The sequence below is a fragment of the Syngnathus scovelli genome, chromosome 19 (assembly GCF_024217435.2).
Source record: "Syngnathus scovelli strain Florida chromosome 19, RoL_Ssco_1.2, whole genome shotgun sequence".
NCBI lineage: Eukaryota > Metazoa > Chordata > Actinopteri > Syngnathiformes > Syngnathidae > Syngnathus > Syngnathus scovelli.
In genome coordinates, this window is record NC_090865.1 from 8,288,061 (window position 1) to 8,306,749 (window position 18,689).

The following is an 18,689-nucleotide window of genomic DNA, read 5'->3' on the forward strand; positions in this document are numbered from 1 at the left end:
CCAAGTAGCTCATTGTAACTGAGTAAAATGCTTCACAAAAATACTCAAGCAAAAGTAATGCAAAATCAAGCTCGCATCAGCCATGCTGGTTGTCTTTTTTTGTTTGTTAAATTTGAAAGAGGAAACTTGTCAAGTTCTCATGAGGCCCGTTGAAGCCTGAAGCAAAACAATTACTACGAGTGGAACATATTTGTTTTTTCTCCAGTGAGAATACAAATGGAATTCTACCATTGTAGGGTTAAACCGAGACCTCCCAGTAACCTTAAATCAAATTTACTGGCAACTTTTTAGACATGTTTTCTTAAATTCTCCTCAGAAAAAAAAGAGACTACTTTTGATAACTAACTCGCGACCACTTACAGTGGACCCCAATGCTTGGACTAACCGTAGGCTGACTTTTGGTTCTGGCTAATTAGTGGCAAACATTAGCAGTTGATTCCAGTTGCTGTCAATGTGTGTGAAACATTCATGCATGTTTTTTTTTTTTTTTTTATCTCGTGGTAGAGAGAAAGAAACCTCCAATGGGTTATTTCCCTCGTTTAGTCCTGGTCATGCATCCGCTTTAGTTGGCATATGTCAGGGTTGTCAAACATGCACGAATTGGCGGTCGTGGATTGGGCATCGCAGCAGGATCTGATGGAGGAGGGGGGTCCAAGTGCTGGTTGTTGTAGTGGTCGGATCATTCTGTCAGGATCGGATGGAAATGGAGCAGGACGACCAAGTGCAGCTTGAACCAGGGTTTATTGAAGAACGCAAACTAACAGACTCGGCAACTGACATGACTTAACAAAACCTAACAACGTGACTGACCAAAAAGACGTGAAACAAAAAGACAGGGTGACATTACCAATGACAGGAACAGGAACCAAAAATACATCATGTCATGATCACACAACAATGATCCGACAGGGGAGTGGCACGCAGACAGGACTTAAATACGAGACAGGTAATGAGAGGCAGGTGAGAATGATCACACTGATCATGGGCACACAGGAGGGGAGGGGCGAGCACGCAGACAAAACTATGACAATATGGACATGATCGGGGACGAGTCGTGACAGAACCCCCCCACAAGGGACGGCTCCCGATGTCCCAAAAATCAAACCCCCACGAAGCGCGGGGGGGGAAGCGCACCAGTCCAGATGACCCCCACTTGTCTGTTAAAGTTTGAACCGCGCTCGGCGGCGACTGGGGAAACAACCGCACTCGGCGGCATACACTGGGGACCTAAACCGCACTCGGGCGGCACACACTGGGGACCAAACCGCACTCGGGCGGCCACTTGGGGAACCGAACCGCACTCGGGCGGCCACTTAAGGAACCGAACCGCACTCGGGCGGCCACTTGGGGAACCGAACCGCACTCGGGCGGCAACTTGGGGAACCTGAACCGCACTCGGGTGGGTACTTGGGGAACCTGAACCGCACTCTGGCGGGTACTTGGGGAACCTGAACCACACTCTGGCGGGTACTTAGGGAACCTGAACCGCACTCAGGCGGCAACATGAACCGCACTCAGGCGGCAACCCGGACATGAACCGCACTCGGGCAGCAACCCAAACATGAACCGCACTCAGGCGGCAACCCGAACATGAACCGCACTCGGGTGGCAACCCTAACATGAACCGCACTTGGGCGGCAACCCTAACATGAACCGCACTCGGGCGGCAACCCTAACATGAACCGCACTCGGGCGGCAACCCTAACATGAACCGCACTCCGGCGGCAACCCTAACATGAACCGCACTCGGGCGGCAACCCTAACATGGACCGCACTCGGGCGGCAACCCTAACATGAACCGCACTCGGGCGGCAATCCTAACATGAACTGCACTCGGGCGGCAACTCTAACATAAACGCTATCTGCGGCAACTCTAACATGAACCGCAATCTGCGGCAACTCTGGAAGTCTGTACCGCAATCGGCGGCAACTCTGCGGCAACTCTAACATGAACCGCAATCTGCGGCAACTCTGGAAGTCTGTACCGCAATCGGCGGCAACTCCGGAAGTCTGTACCGCAATCGGCGTCAAACTCTGGAAGTCTGTACCGCAATCGGCGGCAACTCTGGAAGTTCGTACCGCAACCGGCGGCATTTGGAAGGCGGGGGCTGTGCGCAGCGCCAAGAGCCATCACGCGCCGCAGCAGTGGGAGCGGAGCCAGGGACGATCGCGGGTCCGGCGCAGCTGGCTTGGATGTCTGCTGACGTCCGCGGGTCCTGCAACGCTGGGGTGGAGCCCGAGGGCGGCCATGAGTCTGATGACGCCGGGAGGCACTCAAATGGCGGCCGCGGGTCCGGCGTCGCGGCAGCAGCGTCCGATCGCCGCCGCAAAGCCGCTGACGCCAGAAGCACTCAGATGGTGGCCGCGGGTCCGGTGTCGCCGGAACAAAGTCCGATGGCGGCCACGGGTCCGGCGTTGCGGCAGCAGAGTCCCAACGCTGCCGCAAAGCCCATGGCGCTGGAACATGCACGAATTGGCGGTCGTGGATTGGGCATCGCAGCAGGATCTGATGGAGGAGGGGGGTCCAAGTGCTGGTTGTTGTAGTGGTCGGATCATTCTGTCAGGATCGGATGGAAATGGAGCAGGACGACCAAGTGCAGCTTGGACCAGGGTTTATTGAAGAACGCAAACTAACAGACTCGGCAACTGACATGACTTAACAAAACCTAACAACGTGACTGACCAAAAAGACGTGAAACAAAAAGACAGGGTGACAGGAACAGGAACCAAAAATACATCATGTCATGAACACACAACAATGATCCGACAGGGGAGTGACACGCAGACAGGACTTAAATACGAGACAGGTAATGAGAGGCAGGTGAGAATGATCACACTGATCATGGGCTCACCGGAGGGGAGGGGCAAGCACGCAGACAAAACTATGACAACATGGACATGATTGGGGACGAGTCGTGACAGGTTTGGCTTCATTAGGCGTGCTGCTGGTCAGGAGTTCAGGCTCAGAGGGCCTGCGGGGTAACGACGAAACAAGAGGTTTTAGCAAACATACTTGTGGCGTTTGTCGTGCTACTTCGGCGGCCACAAACAACACGGCAGTGACATGTGCTCCTCTGGTATTGTCACATGCAGATAGTTTTTTTTTTTTAAAATCATGTTAGCATGGGGAAAAGGAAATCAACAAAGTGGTGTGAATAATGAATTCAGATTGGTGGCATAATTGATTAAATAGCGTTTCACTATGACGAGTTGTAAGGAAGATCATTCTATATTGGGATCAGGTAGAGCCAACTGCATGACAGACGCAGAGTCACAGGGAACTCATAAATATCTCTAAAATGTTTTTTTCACAATATTCTCAGAAGGGTTTTAATGTCATTTGCAGCCTGCCAACATTTGGGCTTTAGATAAAAAAAATGCAGTAAATCCATCTTTTGTTCCCTCTTTACGATGACAGTTTTTATTTTATTCATTATTTTGTTTTTTCAAAATCCAATCATTTTTCATGAATAATATTTTTAATCCAACTATTTTTGTTGACATTTCTTAATCTAAATGTCACTGATCCCTTAAGTTCTTGCTTCCAGGCTGCCTTTTAAGAGTCAAGCTGTCATGCTGTCATGTGTCGTCCGGATCACTTCCTGTTTTATTGTGTACTTTTCCTCTCGTTCCAGTCGGTGTGTCCTTCCCCTGTGTGTCCGGTCACGTGAACCCCTGATTCCCAAGTGTGTGCACCTGCGTCAATGACCAACTGTCTTCGCCTGCGTTCCCCTCCTGTGTCCATATTTCCCTCGGTTCGAGGCGCTTTGATTTCCCCTTTTTTCTCCCTCGGTTCGAGGCGCCTTAGTTTCCCCTTTTTTTCCCTCATATTGAGGCGCTTTTTGTTATTACTACCAGTGGAGACAATAAACACATCTTTGGACAGTGGAAACTCTGCATTTGAGTCCTCTCCCTGCTCCGCGCCTGACATTACGCACTGGCCAGACATGGACTCGGCAGAGACAGCGCAGCTGGTCGCCCAAGTACGCTCCCAGACGTCGCAGCTGGGCCAACAACAGAAGCAGGTAGACGCTCTGAGTGTTGGTGTCCAAGAACTGGTGAAGAACCAGGAAGGCTTCAGAGAGGCGGTGGCCGCCCAGGTGGATTCGCTGAGTCGTCAAATGCAAGACGTCCTCACGCTGCTGACCACGGGGCGAGCTGCGACGCACAGTTCCACAGCGGCGCCCCCTGTGGACCACCCGGCGCTCGCTCCTATGGCGAGTGGGATCAGACTGGCCTCCCCGGAACGATATGCAGGTGAACCCGGGCTGAGCCGAGCTTTTATAACCAATTGTGAGATGCAGTTCGAGCGAGCTCCAGGCGACTTCCCAACGGAACGCTCCCGTGTGGCATACACGATATCCTATTTGACGGGAAGAGCCCGGGCGTGGGCGACGGCAGAATGGGCCAAGAATTCCGCTACCTGTCACTCATTCTCCGGATTCATCGAGGCCCTGCGCATGGTGTTCGATCCAGTTCCCACGGACCGAGAGAAGGCACGGGAGCTGTGCCATATCACCCAGGGTCGAGAGACGGTCAGCGACTACGCGATCCGCTTCCGCACTCTGGCCGCGGAAAGCGGATGGAACTCGACGGCCCTGTACGATGCTTTTCTCCGGGGTCTTTCCGGGACCATCCAGGGCCAACTCATTCCCCTCGATCTTCCTGTTGAACTCGACGCTCTCATCGCGTTGGCCATCCGAACAGACAACCGACTACAGGAATGGAGGAAGCAGCGCGCAAGCCAGGGCGCGATCGTCACTCCTCCCGCATCAGTGGGCGGGCTGTCATCCCACGAGACGCACCACCAAAGATCGACCCCGGCATTGCCACTGGCTGGGACGGAACCCATGCAGCTCGGCAGGGCCAAATTGAGCGAAGAGGAAAGACAGCGTCGACGCCAGGAGGGCAGATGCTACTACTGCGGGGCGCTTGGTCATCTCCGCCTCTCCTGCCCGGAGCGGAAGGCGCTGAGGGTAAGCACCTTCTCCGTGGTCCGGCAGAAGAATAGGGTTCTACCCGTCGGGACGCTAACCTGCCAAGGCAAGGTAATCGAGCTCGGAGTGTTGATTGACTCTGGAGCCGATGAGAATCTGATTGACTGTGCTTTCGCTCGCAGCTTAGGTGTAAAGACCGAACCCTTGAACACGACCATAAAGGCTAAGGCACTTAATATGACAAGCCCTTTTCGACGTATCCTATATAACCGAACTCCTCTCACTGTGTTTTGGGACTCATCATGAACTAGTAAGACTGCATGTAGTCACCTCCCCCCTGAATCCGCTTATCCTCGGTTATCCGTGGCTAAAACATCACAACCCTGCCATAAACTGGGAGTCAGGGGAGATAAAGGGGTGGGCATCCCAGTGCCAAGAATCGTGTATCAAACCGAACCCTTCGATCGATTCTACACGCACTTCTCCCTCTGACTTTGCGTCACCTGAACCAGAGTTCAGAGCTCCGGATCTAAACCAAGTACCCGTATGCTATCATCAACTCGCGGAGGTATTTAGCAAAGCCAAGGCGAGCTCCTTACCACCCCACCGTCCTTACGACTGCGCCATAGACCTATTGCCCGGGGCTACGATACCCAAGGGGAGACTTTATTCCCTTTCGGGCCGCGAAAAGACGGCCTTAAATGACTATATTGATGCGTCACTTAAAGCGGGTCTGATCAGGCTGTCATCATCGCCTGCAGGGGCCGGTTTTTTCTTTGTGGGTAAGAAAGACGGTACCCTGCGCCCCTGCATAAATTACAGTCCCCTCAACCAGATCACTATTAAAAATCGGTATCCCCTCCCACTCATTTCGGCCGTGTTTGATCAGTTGCAGCAGGCTCGGGTATTCACCAAGTTGGATTTGCGTAACGCGTATCACCTCATGCGCATTCGGGAAGGTGATGAGTGGAAGACGGGCTTCAACACCCCCAGGGGACACTTTGAATACCGGGTAATGCCGTTCGGCCTCACCAATGCCCCCGCGGTCTTCCAGGCCATGATCAATGACGTTCTGAGTGATTTCTTAGACCACTTTGTTTTCGTTTACCTGGATGATATCTTAATTTATTCACCAGAATTGAAGACCCATGAGAGGCATGTTAAATCGGTCCTGCAACGGCTCCTGGACCATCAACTTTATGTAAAGGCCGAAAAGAGCGAGTTCCACGCAGAGACGATATCATTCCTTGGCTTCATCATAGCCCCAGGGAAGGTCCAGATGGACCCAGCTAAAGTAAGCGCGGTGACCCAATGGCCGGTACCGGATAGCCGCAAAAGAGTGCAGCAATTTCTGGGATTTGCTAACTTTTATAGACGGTTCATACGAGGCTTCAGCGCCATCGCGGCTCCCCTGCACGCTCTCACCTCCCCGACAATTCCTTTTCGCTGGACGGCGGAGGCTGAAGCCGCCTTCCAGGAGCTGAAGAGGCGGTTCACCACCGCTCCGATCCTCACCTTGCCCGACCCGTCTCGTCAGTTTGTGGTGGAGGTTGATGCCTCCAGTCAGGGAATCGGCGCCATCCTGTCTCAGAGATCCCAGGCCGACAACAAGCTCCATCCATGCGCCTTTTTGTCCCGACGCCTGACCCCCGCGGAGCAGAACTATGACGTCGGAGATCGAGAATTGTTGGCGGTCAAACAAGCTCTTGAAGAATGGAGACACTGGCTGGAGGGAGCCCAACATCCCTTTCTGGTTTGGACCGATCACAAGAACCTGCAATATATCAAGGAAGCCAAGCGATGGAACTCCCGCCAAGCTCGTTGGTCCCTGTTCTTTAACCGTTTCCATTTCACTTTGTCTTATAGACCGGGGGCCAAGAACATCAAACCAGATGCTCTGTCATGCATCTGCAGCCCAGACCCGGTGTCCACAGAGCTAGAGCCCATTCTCCCCCCTCACTGCGTGGTGGGAGCCGTAACCTGGCCCATAGAGGACTTGGTGAAGCAGGCAAACCACGACGATCCACCCCCTAGGGGAAGTCCCGAGAATAGATTGTTTGTTCCGCCCGAGCTACGATCCCAAGTGATCCACTGGGCGCACACCTCCCGGCTCACATGTCACCCGGGCGTGCGAAGAACCCTGTACGTCATCCAACAAAGATTCTGGTGGCCCTCCATGGGGGCGGACGTCAGGGAGTATGTTGCAGCCTGTTACATCTGTGCACAAAGTAAGAACACTCCCGGCAGCCGTGTGGGGTTGCTGCAACCTCTCTCCATTCCCTCTCGACCATGGGCCGACATCTCTGTGGATTTTGTCACGGGGCTGCCAGTGTCTAGCGGTAAGACGACGATACTCACCGTTGTGGATAGATTCTCCAAGATGGCCCACTTCATTGCCCTGCCCAAATTACCTTCGGCTAAACGTACGGCAGTAGTCCTCATGGACCACGTCTTCAGGAGTCATGGATTGCCTCGGGACGTCGTGTCAGATAGGGGCCCACAGTTCGTGTCCCGCTTTTGGAAAGCATTCTGCAAGCTGATAGGGGCCACCGTGAGCCTCACTTCGGGCTACCACCCGGAGGCGAACGGTCAAGCAGAGCGCATTAACCAGCAGCTGGAAACAGGCCTCCGCTGCTTGGTAACCCAAAACCCCTCGTCGTGGAGTCAAAACCTGACCTGGGTAGAATACGCCCATAACTCCCTTCCCACCACGGCTACCGGGATGTCCCCCTTCATGTGCGTATTTGGATACCAGCCCCCGCTCTTCCCCGACAGTGAGCCGGAGGTGTCAGTTACCTCGGCGCGCGCCGTGGTGAGACGCTGTCGGTGCATCTGGGCGGCGGCCAGGGCCACGCTGGTCCGCCAGGGCGACCGGGTGAAGAGGATGGCTGACCGGAGACGACGTCCGGCGCCCGCCTATCGGCCAGGCCAGCGGGTCTGGCTGTCCGCCCGGGACCTTCCCCTCCAGGTGGGCTCCCGGAAGCTGGCCCCCCGTTTTGTGGGGCCGTTCCCGATATCCAAGGTCGTCGGTCCGGCGGCTGTGCGACTCCGTCTGCCTCGGTCCCTTGCGGTGCATCCCACCTTCCACGTCGGGAAGGTCAAGCCGGTTAGGGAGAGTGGGATGGTGCCGGCTCCCACGGCACCCCCGCCTCCGCAGGCGGTGGGAGGTGGGCCTGCCTACACGGTTAAGAAGTTGCTAGACATGCGCCGGAAGGGCCGGGGCTGGCAGTTCCTGGTGGACTGGGAGGGTTACGGACCAGAGGAGCGGCAATGGGTGCCGCGTAGCTATATCCTGGATCCCGGGCTACTAGATGACTTTTACGCGGCTCACCCCGATGCTCCGGGTCCGTCTGGGATCCGGCCCTAGAGGGGGGGGTTATGTTATGCTGTCATGTGTCGTCCGGATCACTTCCTGTTTTATTGTGTACTTTTCCTCTCGTTCCAGTCGGTGTGTCCTTCCCCTGTGCGTCCGGTCACGTGAACCCCTGATTCCCAAGTGTGTGCACCTGCGTCAATGACCAAATGTCTTCACCTGCGTTCCCCTCTTGTGTCCATATAACCCGCGTCTTTCCCCGTGTCCAGTGCCAGTGCGTCTTGCCTTGTGAAAGAACACTAGCGATCACGAAATCCTCGAGTCCCGCCTAGAAGCCTTGTTTGATCACCCATGGTAACTTGGTTACATCGCTATCTTGTTATAGTATTTCCCTCGGTTCGAGGCGCTTTGATTTCCCCTTTTTTCTCCCTTGGTTCGAGGCGCCTTAGTTTCCCCTTTTTTTCCCTCATATTGAGACGCTTTTTGTTATTACTACCAGTGGAGACAATAAACACATCTTTGGACAGTGGAAACTCTGCGTTCGAGTCCTCTCCCTGCTCCGCGCCTGACACAAGCCTCTCAATTACAAAACAAATAATGTGACTAATTCCTGTGATTGCACGTTTTCTTCACATTAAGTAAAACAGTCATGTCCAAAGTCCAGCCCGCGGGTCACATTTGTCCCCACGGGGGTCGTGGGCATGCTGGAGCCTATCCCAGCGGTCATCAGGCAGTAAGCGGGGAACACCCTGAACCAGTTGCCAGCCAATCGCAGGGCACACAGGGACGAACAACCATCTGCACTCGCACTCACACCTACGCACAATTTGGAGTGCTCAATCGGCCTATCAATCATGTTTTTGGGATGTGGGAGTGCCTGGAGAAAACCCACGCGGGTTTGGGGAGAATATGCAAATTTCACAGAGGGAGGGTTGGAGGTGGAATCAAACCCGCACCCTCCTAACTGTGAGGCCGACATGCTAACCAGTGCACCGCCGAGCCGCCCAACTTAATACATCTAATAAAAAATTAATTCAACTTTCGTAAAATTGTTTATTTAATTTAATATTATTTTAATTTTTAACTTTTCTGGTAGTGCAATTGACAACAGATTCTCATTTGCAATATCAACATAAATGCAGGCAGCAAAGTATATACTAGTTATAATAATAATAATATCTTTTATTTGTAAGGCGCCTTTCAAGGCACTCAAGGTTGCCGTACAGAGATAAAATTGCATACACAGTTAAATATAAAAACAGTATAAAAGCAAGGAAACATCTGCAGCAGAATGATGGGTTCAAGTATATGCCTACTTAAAGAGGTGGGTTTTTAGGTGGGATGCAAACTGTAGAATGGAGTCAATGTTTCTAATGTCAGGGGGGAGAGAGTTCCAGAGACGAGGGGCAGAGCAGGTGAAGGCTCTAGCCCCCATAGTGGACAGACGGAATGGGGGGACAGTGAGGGTAATAGTAGATGCAGACCTTAGAGACCAGGTGGGAATGTTAATGTGGAGGCGGTCAGACAGGTATGGAGGGGCGTGGTTATAGATGCCCCTAAATGAATGGAGGAGGATTTTATAGTTAATCCGGTGTTTTATAGGAAGCCAGTGAAGTTGGTGCAGTACAGGAGTGATGTGGACAGGGGTTCTGGTGATGATGCGAGCAGCAGCATTTTGAACCAATTGCGGTTTATGGAGGACTTTGTGGGGGAGGCCAACAAGGATGGAGTTGCAATAATCCAGACGGGAGGTAACGAGAGAGTGGACCAGGATAGCACTGTTGTTCGGAGTAAGTGACGGACGGAGGCGGTTGATGTTGCGGATGTGGAAATAGGAGGAACAGATGATGTTGTTGATGTGGGTGCTAAATGATAGGGTGCTGTCGAGGACGACACCCAGGCTCTTAGCCTAAGGGGAGGGGGAAACCGAAGAGTTGTTAATTGTGAGCATAAGACTGGGCTGTTTGTTGAGGGATGATTTGGAACCAATGAGGACTACTTCAGTTTTGTCACAGTTGAGTTTACGGAAGTTTGAGGTGAACCAGGATTTAATGTCTTGAAGACATGCAGAGGGAGGATATATTTACAAGTTCATTTGTAATGGTAATGGTTCGAGAAGGGGTGGCTTGGTGGTGCACTGGTTAGCACGTCCCCCTCACAGTTGGGAGCGCGCGGGTTCGATTCCACCTCCGACCATCCGTGTGTGGAGTTTGCATGTTCTCCCTGTGCCCGTGTGGGTTTTCTCCAGGCACTACGGTTTCCTCCCACATGCCAAAAACATGCTTGGTAGGCCAATTGAGCACTCCAAATTGCCTTACCATATTAGCCAACTTACATTGGCTCCCGGTCCATTTAAGATGTGACTTCAAGGTTCTTCTACTAACCTATAAATCACTGGCTTAGCGCCTTCATATCTCGTCGACCTAGTCGTTCCTTATGTTCCGTCTCGTAACCTTCGTTCGCAAAACGCTAGTCTTTTAGTTACACCGAGAGCCAAGAAAATGTCTGCAGGTTCTAGAGCATTCTCTATTCGGGTTCCAGAGCTTTGGAATGTCCTACCAATGGATATTAGAACTGTTACCTCAGTAGAAACATTTAAGACACGTTTCTATGAGATGGCCTTTAACCAACTTGTAGTGGCCGATTCGGCCGGAGTTTGTTTTTGTTCTCTCTGCCCACCCCCCTCCCTGGCTGGGGAGGGGGTTAGGTGGCGCAAAAGCTGATAGCGGCTAGTTGGATTCTCGGGGACCAATTCAAGATGAGGAAACTGCAGCTCAACCTCCTTGAGGACACTCCCAGGACAATCGAGGGCACCTCCGACATCCATTATTTCATTGATTTTCATATTATGTATTACTTGTGCCCACTCTGCATCCATTACAACCTGGTGATCCTGAAAGGGGGATCCTTCCATCTGTGGTTCCTTCTCAAGGTTTCTCATTTTCCCCTGGTAGGGGTTTTTGAGTTTTTCCTTGCCCTTTTGGGAGCTTAAGATCAGGGGATGCTTTGAGAATAATTGTCGATTTTTGTCTATGTGAAGCCCTTTGAGACTGTTTGTGATTTAGGGCTATACAAATAAACTTGGCTTGACTTGACCTAAGTGCGAGTGCGGATGGTTGTTTGTCTTTGTGTACCCTGCGATTGGCTGGCAACCGGTTCAGGGTGTCCCCTGTCTACTGCCCGATGACCGCTGAGATTGGTTCCAGCACGCCCGTGACCCCCATGGGGACAAGCGGTATAGAAAATGGATGGATGGATGGTTCGAGGAATGTCGATGTGAATGGTCAGCCCCTAAACATTTTCATCTCAGCAAATCTGTCCCGCTTTGCAAAAAGTTTGGACACCCCTAGAGTAAAAGTAACGACAGAACATTTGAAGCATTCTGTTTGATGATGTTTATGTTTGTTGCAAGGTATGACGTACGTTGATTGTCAAGCGCCGTCTCATTCCCAATTGGTGTGCACTTCGATGCAATCCAGCATCGAAGGTCCCATGTAGTTATTGGTCTTGACCGCCTGCAGCCCGCCGATGTAATCGCCGGGAAGTCCGTTCTGTTCAGCGCCCCAACACACCACCTTTGCACAAGACAGTCGCTCATTATCACTTCAAACGGCTTCTTCAATTACATGTGGGAGATTTGTGCTTTTTGCCGGACAGTTCGCATCATGGATGCATGGCTACAGTGGCACATATGCAAAAACACACACCCATGTAAAATACAGACACATACATGTTTGTACTGCGGCGAGGTCGGAAAAGCGTGAAAGTTGTTCATCTGGTACGTCCTGCACAGCATCTCTCCGTGGTTGCTGCTCTCCACGGTCACCTCCAACGGGGAATAAAGGCCCTCATGGATGCCTTCCTGACTGAAAGTGTGCACAGCAATAGCATAATGATATGCGGTGTGCGTAGTGTATGTTGGGTGTCTGACTGACTAGTCCAGGTTGTCCAGTTGGTCTCGTCTAATGGTCCAGATGACGCCCCACACCTCAGAGCCAGGACTTTGTCGAATGGTGGCCACGCCACCGTGCCAGCTGCTCGCTACACTTTCAGCCCAGAGGCCAAAATCCAGCCGATAGTCCTACACGCACACATTATGTGAAATTTATTTTTATTACGTTTGAACATGTGAAGTTTGACTTTCGGTCACTGTCAGAGTACTTTGTGTATCTGATGAATCTAACTTAATAGCTATGTAACTCAGCAAACACGCACATATTTTACCTTTGGCCAATATGTAACTTTTGGGGCTCTGTACAAATGCGACTAAAGCAGTTTTTGGGGACATCTGGTGGTCATCTTTTAAAGTACCACGTGGACTAAAGAGTGAACCCGAAAGTATAGTTCTGCGTTCTAGTGGTAGTACCGATGTACTTATAATTTGCCTGTAAAGTACAGTTTAGTTACCTGTACATGGTACGTTCAAGACCATGCTGTTATGAAGAAAAGCCTACGCGTGTTTTGCGGTTACTGCCTAATAATCTATTTTAGTCGACATTACTATTGAGCACAAATCAACATTCCGACATTTGAGCGACAAAAAGTGGGCAATATAAAAAAAAAAAGGAAAACCGCAGCTAAACGGCGGTGAAACAGGTAGCGACAAATAGCACGCACCCAAAAAAAATATTTTAATGACCTTGAGTCGACCGATGTCGAGGAAAGTTGCCGATGGGTTTTCCAGGCACAGTCTCTCCTTCAACATATTACTCCCGAAAGCGAAATACGCGAACGTGCTGATGCTGTCGGTCCGCTCAGGTGCCATTTGGAAATGTATGAGGTCTTTAAATGTCTCGTCACCGCTTCCGCTAGCAAGTGAAAAGCTAATAGTTAGCCAGCTAAACAACACGCAGCCACCAAACCAGCCAATTACTTCCTACTCTCACGCATGACGTCACAGAACAAATCTAAAATGGAATAAATGTGCAAAGTTAGCATTCACTGGGGGAACCTTCTGCGTAGTTATAAGGATAATCGTTCACATTCAAATAGACTGCTACATGTAGTGACACAGAAGACTCATGAAGTAACAATGCTGCATTCGATAGTGGTAAATTACATGAATGAAAAAAATATAAAAAACAGTTTTACTAGTTTGATCATTTATAACAATTAGGCAATTTGCACGCAATTGTGAAGTTTAATGATGAAGAAACCAAAACTCACACACCAGTGGTAATGAGGCATCAACAGAACTGTGTACAAAATAAGGGAGGCAAAAAAAATCATAGAAAAAGAAGAATCCTGTACAGTGAATGTGGAAAAACAGGTGACGAGCACTTTTGAGGAGGAGCTGATCATCTCCTCGGACCCCCCCGGCCTCGTCCCCGTCCTCTGCCGCGCCCTCGACCTCTGCCCCGGCCTCGTCCAGCCACTGCACAAACACATACAAATTATTGAAGAAGCACATTCAAACTAAAACGTGTGAGTTAATGAAAAACATGCTTGATAGGTTTAATATGGCTATGAGCATGATTTTGGGTGGACTGAGTTCGTTATTCCTGACATTTTGGTGTGAAAATAAAGGCTTTGTATTTGAATAACTTGTAAATATGGCAAGAGTGGCTTACCGGCTTCCCGCTTCTTTGACTTGATCTTGGGCTCAATGTCCACAAGCAGCGTGTCGAGCGGCAGGCTGTCGGGCAAGATGAAGTAGCGGATGTTGTTGCCACGAATGCTCAGCGACTCCAGCTGAGCTGGCTCGCGATTCTTCAGCGTCATCTTCACTGCCTTCAAGTGAGTGTTCATGCTGACATCTACACCTGTACGCATGCGTGAGCACACACGCAATCATGTACAAAAAAATAAATAAGTGATACTTCAGTTAAAATTACAAGCATCTCAGAAAATAAAAATAAGAAAATAACAGGTATCTGACATGTACCGAGTAACAATTTTCTTTCACTTTCTGGTACTAAATGTCATTGAGTAAAATGTTTAAAATGGTTTCAATTGAGATTTTTTAAGTTGATCAAAAGCATTTCTTCACATTTTATTTCAGATTAAACAAGATTATTAGGGAAATGTATGGGTAGTATCTAGTACATGTAATGGAGCAGGAGTGAAAGTAGCCAGATATATATACAAATAAAGACTTGGAAATCCTACTGGAGTAATTTGGCCTTCAATGGATGGAAAAATGTAGCCAACATAACTCCTCTGCACTAACAGCCAAGTTGTGAGTGAAGGCAGCATTGTGGCAGATTGTAAATAAAAACTTTTTCCTCTCTACTTCGGTTTTCTCCGATGGTGATTCACTTTACCTGTGATAGTGCCATGGACCTGGGTACCGTTCTTCAATTCGATGGTTACCGTCTCGTGGCTCAGTTTCATCAAAAACCTTGGATAAATCAAACCAACAAATCACAATGTCAACTAGCTATCTTTGTTAGCCTGTAGTGTACCACTTAGAAGCTAACGCATCTTTGATGGCTATGAAGGCACAAGTGGGAGAGTTTTATCGTAAATAGCACAAATTGATAATACAGTACACATAGGCTTCAATTTCGTACATCTTGATAGATTACATTAGCACATAAAAGTATCGATGCGTTTCCTTGACTAACTTGACGGTATCCATTCATCGGAAAGGCCGCTTCCCGCCAAGCTAGCGCGCTACACAATTCTCCCACCGATTTTATCTAACTCCATCCGGCGTCTAATCCTCGTTTCGCACATCAGACATCACCTTATCGGACACACGGATGCATTTTAAAGCGTCTTACCTTACGAGTTTCATGCCGGCGCAAGAAGTCTTAGAGAAAGGTATGGGTACCAAAATATTACGGCGCTCGATTTGATATAAACCAGCGGGCCGCTAATAGTCGACTTTGCGTTTACGTAGGGGACGCTGACGTCATTTAAGTGCGCCCAAAAGGTGTTTCCATAGCCACAGTGCCGCCAAAAGGTAAAGCTAAACACTACACACCAATGAACGTATATACTATACAGTCGTATGCAAAAGTTTGGGCACCCCTGATCATTTTCATGATTTTCCCTTATAAATCATTGGTTGTTCGAATCAGCAATTTCAGTTAAATATATCATATAGCAGACAAACACAGTGATATTTGAGAAGTGAAATTAAGTTTATAGGATTTACAGAAAGTGTGCAATCATTACTTGAACAAAAGTAGGCATAAATTTGGGCACCCCGACAGAAAAATCGTCCTTTTGCAGAAATAACAGCTTCGAAACGCTTTCTATAGCTTCCAATGAGAGTCTGGATTCTGGTTGAAGGTATTTTGACCATTCTTCTTTTTCCACAACAGCTCCGGTTACAGGTATTTAAGGTGGCCAGTTACAAGTTGTTCTCCTCTTTGCATCTTTTCTGAAGTGGCAACATGGTAGCCTCAAAACAACTGACAAATGACCTGAAAACAAAGATTGTTCAACGTCATAGTTTAGGGGAAGGATACAAAAAGCGAGCTCAGAGATTTCAGTTGTCACTTTGCACTGTGAGGAACATAGTGAGGAAATGGAAGACCACAGACACAATTCTAGTTAAGGCCCGGAGTGGCAGGCCAAGAAAAATCTCAGATAAGCAGGGGCGAAGAATGGTGAGAACAGTCAAAGCCAACCCACAGAGCAGCTCCAAAAACCTATACAACCCACAGAGCAGCACCAAAGACCTATCAACATGATCTTGCTGCAGATGGTGACACTGTGCATCGTTCAACTATTCAGCGCACTTTGCACAAGGAGGTGCTGTATGGGAGAGTAATGCGGCAGAAGCCTTTTCTGCGCACATGCCAGAAACAGAGTCGCTTGAAGTATGCTGAAGCATATTTGGACACGCCAGTTTCATTTTGGAATAAGGTGTTGTGTACTAATGAAACTAAAATTGAGTTATTTGGACATAATGAGCGGCGATATGCATGGCGGAAGAAGAACACAGCATTCCAGGACAAACAGTCAAATTTGGTGGTGGTTCCATCATGCTGTGGGGCTGTGTGGCCAGTGCAGGTACTGGAAATCTTGTTCAACTTGAAGGTTCCATGGATTCCGGTCAGTATCAGCAGATTCTTGCGAACAATTTTCAAGAATCAGTGACAAAGTTGAAGTTGCGCAGGGGCTGGATACTTCAACAAGACAACGACCCCAAACACTGCTCAAATTCTACTAAGGCATTCATGCTAAGGAACAAGTATAACATTCTGGAATGGCCATCTCAGTCCCCAGACCTGAATATTATTGAAAATATGTGGTGTGATTTAAAGCGGGCTGTCCATGCTCGGAAACCATCAAACCTGACTGAACTGGAGATGTTTCGTCAAGAAAAATGATCAAAAATGCTTTCAACCGGAATCCAGACCCTCTTTGGAAGCTGTGGGAAGTGTTTAGACTTTAGACAGAGCTCTGTACAGCGCTGCCAGAGCTGAGCTGAGGAGAGGAGTCAAACGGGCGAAAGCGGACCACAGACAACGCATCGCGTCCCACCTGTCCAGCAACAACGTCCGTAAGGTGTGGCAGGGCATCCAGGAGATCACCAACTTCAGGGGCAGTGCCGCTCAAGTCGAAGACCAAGGCGCACAGCTGGCAGAGGAGCTAAACAGCTTCTTTGCTCGGTTTGGAACATCCCAGCAGCACTCCCCTGTCTCTGCCCTGCCCCCTCCCCCACCTAGCTCTGACATCACTCCACTCACTGTTCAGGAGCACAAGGTCAGAAAGGTGTTCCTTGCAGTGAATCCCAGAAAGGCCGCAGGCCCAGATGGGGTCCCCGGCGAGGTGCTGAGGGCATGCGCTGAGGAGCTCGCCCCCACCTTCACCACGATCTTCAACCGCTCCCTGGCCCTAGCAACCGTCCCGCCCTGCCTGAAAACCTCAACCATCATACCAGTGCCGAAGAAGTCGGCCATCTCTAGCCTGAATGATTACCGACCAGTGGCCCTCACTCCGGTGATCATGAAGTGCTTTGAGAGGCTGGTTCTTCAGCACATCAAGGATTGTCTTCCCCCACACTTTGACCCCCACCAGTTTGCATACCGGACCAACAGATCCACAGAGGACGCCATCGCCATAGCCCTCCATTGTGCGGTGAACCACCTGGAGCAGCAGCAGAGCTATGTCCGGATGCTCTTTGTGGATTACAGTTCGGCATTCAACACCATCCTCCCGGACAGACTCACCACAAAGCTGGACACTCTCGGACTCCCCTCTCTCACATGTGCCTGGATTAATGACTTTCTGACCAACCGACTCCAGGCTGTGAGAGTTGGCTCCCGCCTCTCCTCCACCCATACGCTGAGCATCGGCTCCCGACAGGGCTGTGTGTTGAGCCCCCTCCTCTTCTGCCTCTACACTCACGATTGCAGACCGGCTGACAACCACAACCGGATTGTCAAGTTCGCCGACGATACCACTGTGGTCGGTCTCATCTCCAAGGGCGATGAGGTAGCCTACAGAGAGGAGGTCCTGAAGCTGGTCGACTGGTGCTCAGAGAACAATCTCGCTCTGAACACCAAGAAGACCAACGAGATCATCATGGACTTCAGAAGGCACAGCCCTGAGCCAACTCCCCTCTTCATCAACGGCGAGCAGGTGGAGAGGGTCCACAGCACCAAGTACCTGGGCGTCCACATCTCTGACCGGATCTCCTGGTCAGAGAACATCACCACCATCGTCAAGAAGGCTCAGCAGCGGTTACACTTCCTGAGAGTCCTCAGGAGGTACAACCTCAACACCGACCTGTTGCTGACCTTCTACCGCTCTTCCATCGAGAGTCTACTGACCTACTGCATCGTAGTATGGTTCGGCAGCTCCACCGCCGCTGACAGGGAGAAGCTGCAGAGAGTGGTGAAGGCAGCTCAGAGGATCATTGGCCGCCCTCTCCCCTCCCTTACGGACATTTACACTACCCGCTGCCTCAGCAGGGCTAAGGCCATCTCAGCGGACAGCTCCCACCCTGGCTCTGCCCTGTTTGACCTGTTGCCCTCTGGAAGACGCTACAGGCAAATGAAGACCAGGACAAACAGACTCAAAAACAGTTTCTTTCCCAAAGCCATAGCCGCCCTCAACTCCAGCCGACATTGATGACACTTTCCTCCTGCACTACTACCGCACTTTGTCCGCACTACTGTTTCAGATTATTCATCTAGTTTTCTATTATTCGTTTACTTGACTATGTTACTTGTATCTACCTCTCATGCACTGGATGGAGGTCTCCAATTTCATTGTACTATGTAGAATGACAATAAAGGTTTTCTGATTTCTGATTTCTGATTTTAAACACTAAACTTTAGAGGCTGTTACTTCTGCAAAAGGAGGATCTTTTAAATATTGATATCATTTATCTGAAGGGGTGCCCAAATTTATGCACCTGCCTACTTTTGTTTAAGTAATGATCGCACACTTTCTGCAAATCCTATAAACCTCATTTCACTTGACAAATATCACTGCGTTTGTCTGCTGCAAGATATATTTAACAGAAATTGCTGATC

At 50.0% G+C, this 18,689-nt stretch overlaps 2 protein-coding genes across 4 annotated transcripts; both read right to left on the reverse strand.

Annotated features, from left to right (window-relative positions):
* Positions 1-722: 722 nt before the first annotated feature.
* LOC125986921 (gamma-glutamylcyclotransferase) lies at positions 723-13,121 on the reverse strand. Of its 3 annotated transcripts, none has more exons than XM_049750881.2 (5): positions 12,890-13,121; positions 12,186-12,331; positions 11,981-12,116; positions 11,674-11,825; positions 723-2,972 (listed from the first exon to the last, which is right to left on the reverse strand). In XM_049750881.2, exons 1-4 carry the CDS (start codon positions 13,013-13,015, stop codon positions 11,694-11,696), a joined length of 540 nt encoding a protein of 179 aa, XP_049606838.1. In that variant the 5' UTR covers positions 13,016-13,121; the 3' UTR covers positions 723-2,972; positions 11,674-11,693. The 3 variants fall into 3 exon arrangements, with proteins under 3 accessions (XP_049606838.1, XP_049606837.1, XP_049606836.1); XM_049750880.2 differs by lacking the exon at positions 723-2,972 and adding an exon at positions 9,406-11,596; XM_049750879.2 differs by lacking the exon at positions 723-2,972 and having other exon boundaries at positions 11,631-11,825.
* Positions 13,122-13,370: 249 nt separating this feature from the next.
* On the reverse strand, positions 13,371-15,134 carry snrpd1 (small nuclear ribonucleoprotein D1 polypeptide). Its single transcript, XM_049750884.1, has 4 exons — positions 14,976-15,134; positions 14,514-14,590; positions 13,821-14,012; positions 13,371-13,624 (listed from the first exon to the last, which is right to left on the reverse strand). The coding sequence occupies exons 1-4, from the start codon at positions 14,987-14,989 to the stop codon at positions 13,548-13,550; spliced, it is 360 nt and encodes a 119-aa protein (XP_049606841.1). The 5' UTR covers positions 14,990-15,134; the 3' UTR covers positions 13,371-13,547.
* Between the last annotated feature and the right edge of the window lie 3,555 nt (positions 15,135-18,689).

Coding starts and splice junctions, on each gene's coding strand:
- LOC125986921 (XM_049750881.2), bottom strand. CDS start 13,015: ATGGCACCTGAGCGGACCGACAGCATCAGCACGTTCGCGTATTTCGCT. Junction 12,332..12,889: donor TCGACATCGGTCGACTCAAG/GTCATTAAAATA, acceptor GTGTGCGTGTAG/GACTATCGGCTGGATTTTGG. Junction 12,117..12,185: donor CAACTGGACAACCTGGACTA/GTCAGTCAGACA, acceptor GCACACTTTCAG/TCAGGAAGGCATCCATGAGG.
- snrpd1 (XM_049750884.1), bottom strand. Junction 14,013..14,513: donor GGTCCATGGCACTATCACAG/GTAAAGTGAATC, acceptor GCATGCGTACAG/GTGTAGATGTCAGCATGAAC. Junction 13,625..13,820: donor GTCAAAGAAGCGGGAAGCCG/GTAAGCCACTCT, acceptor GTGTTTGTGCAG/TGGCTGGACGAGGCCGGGGC.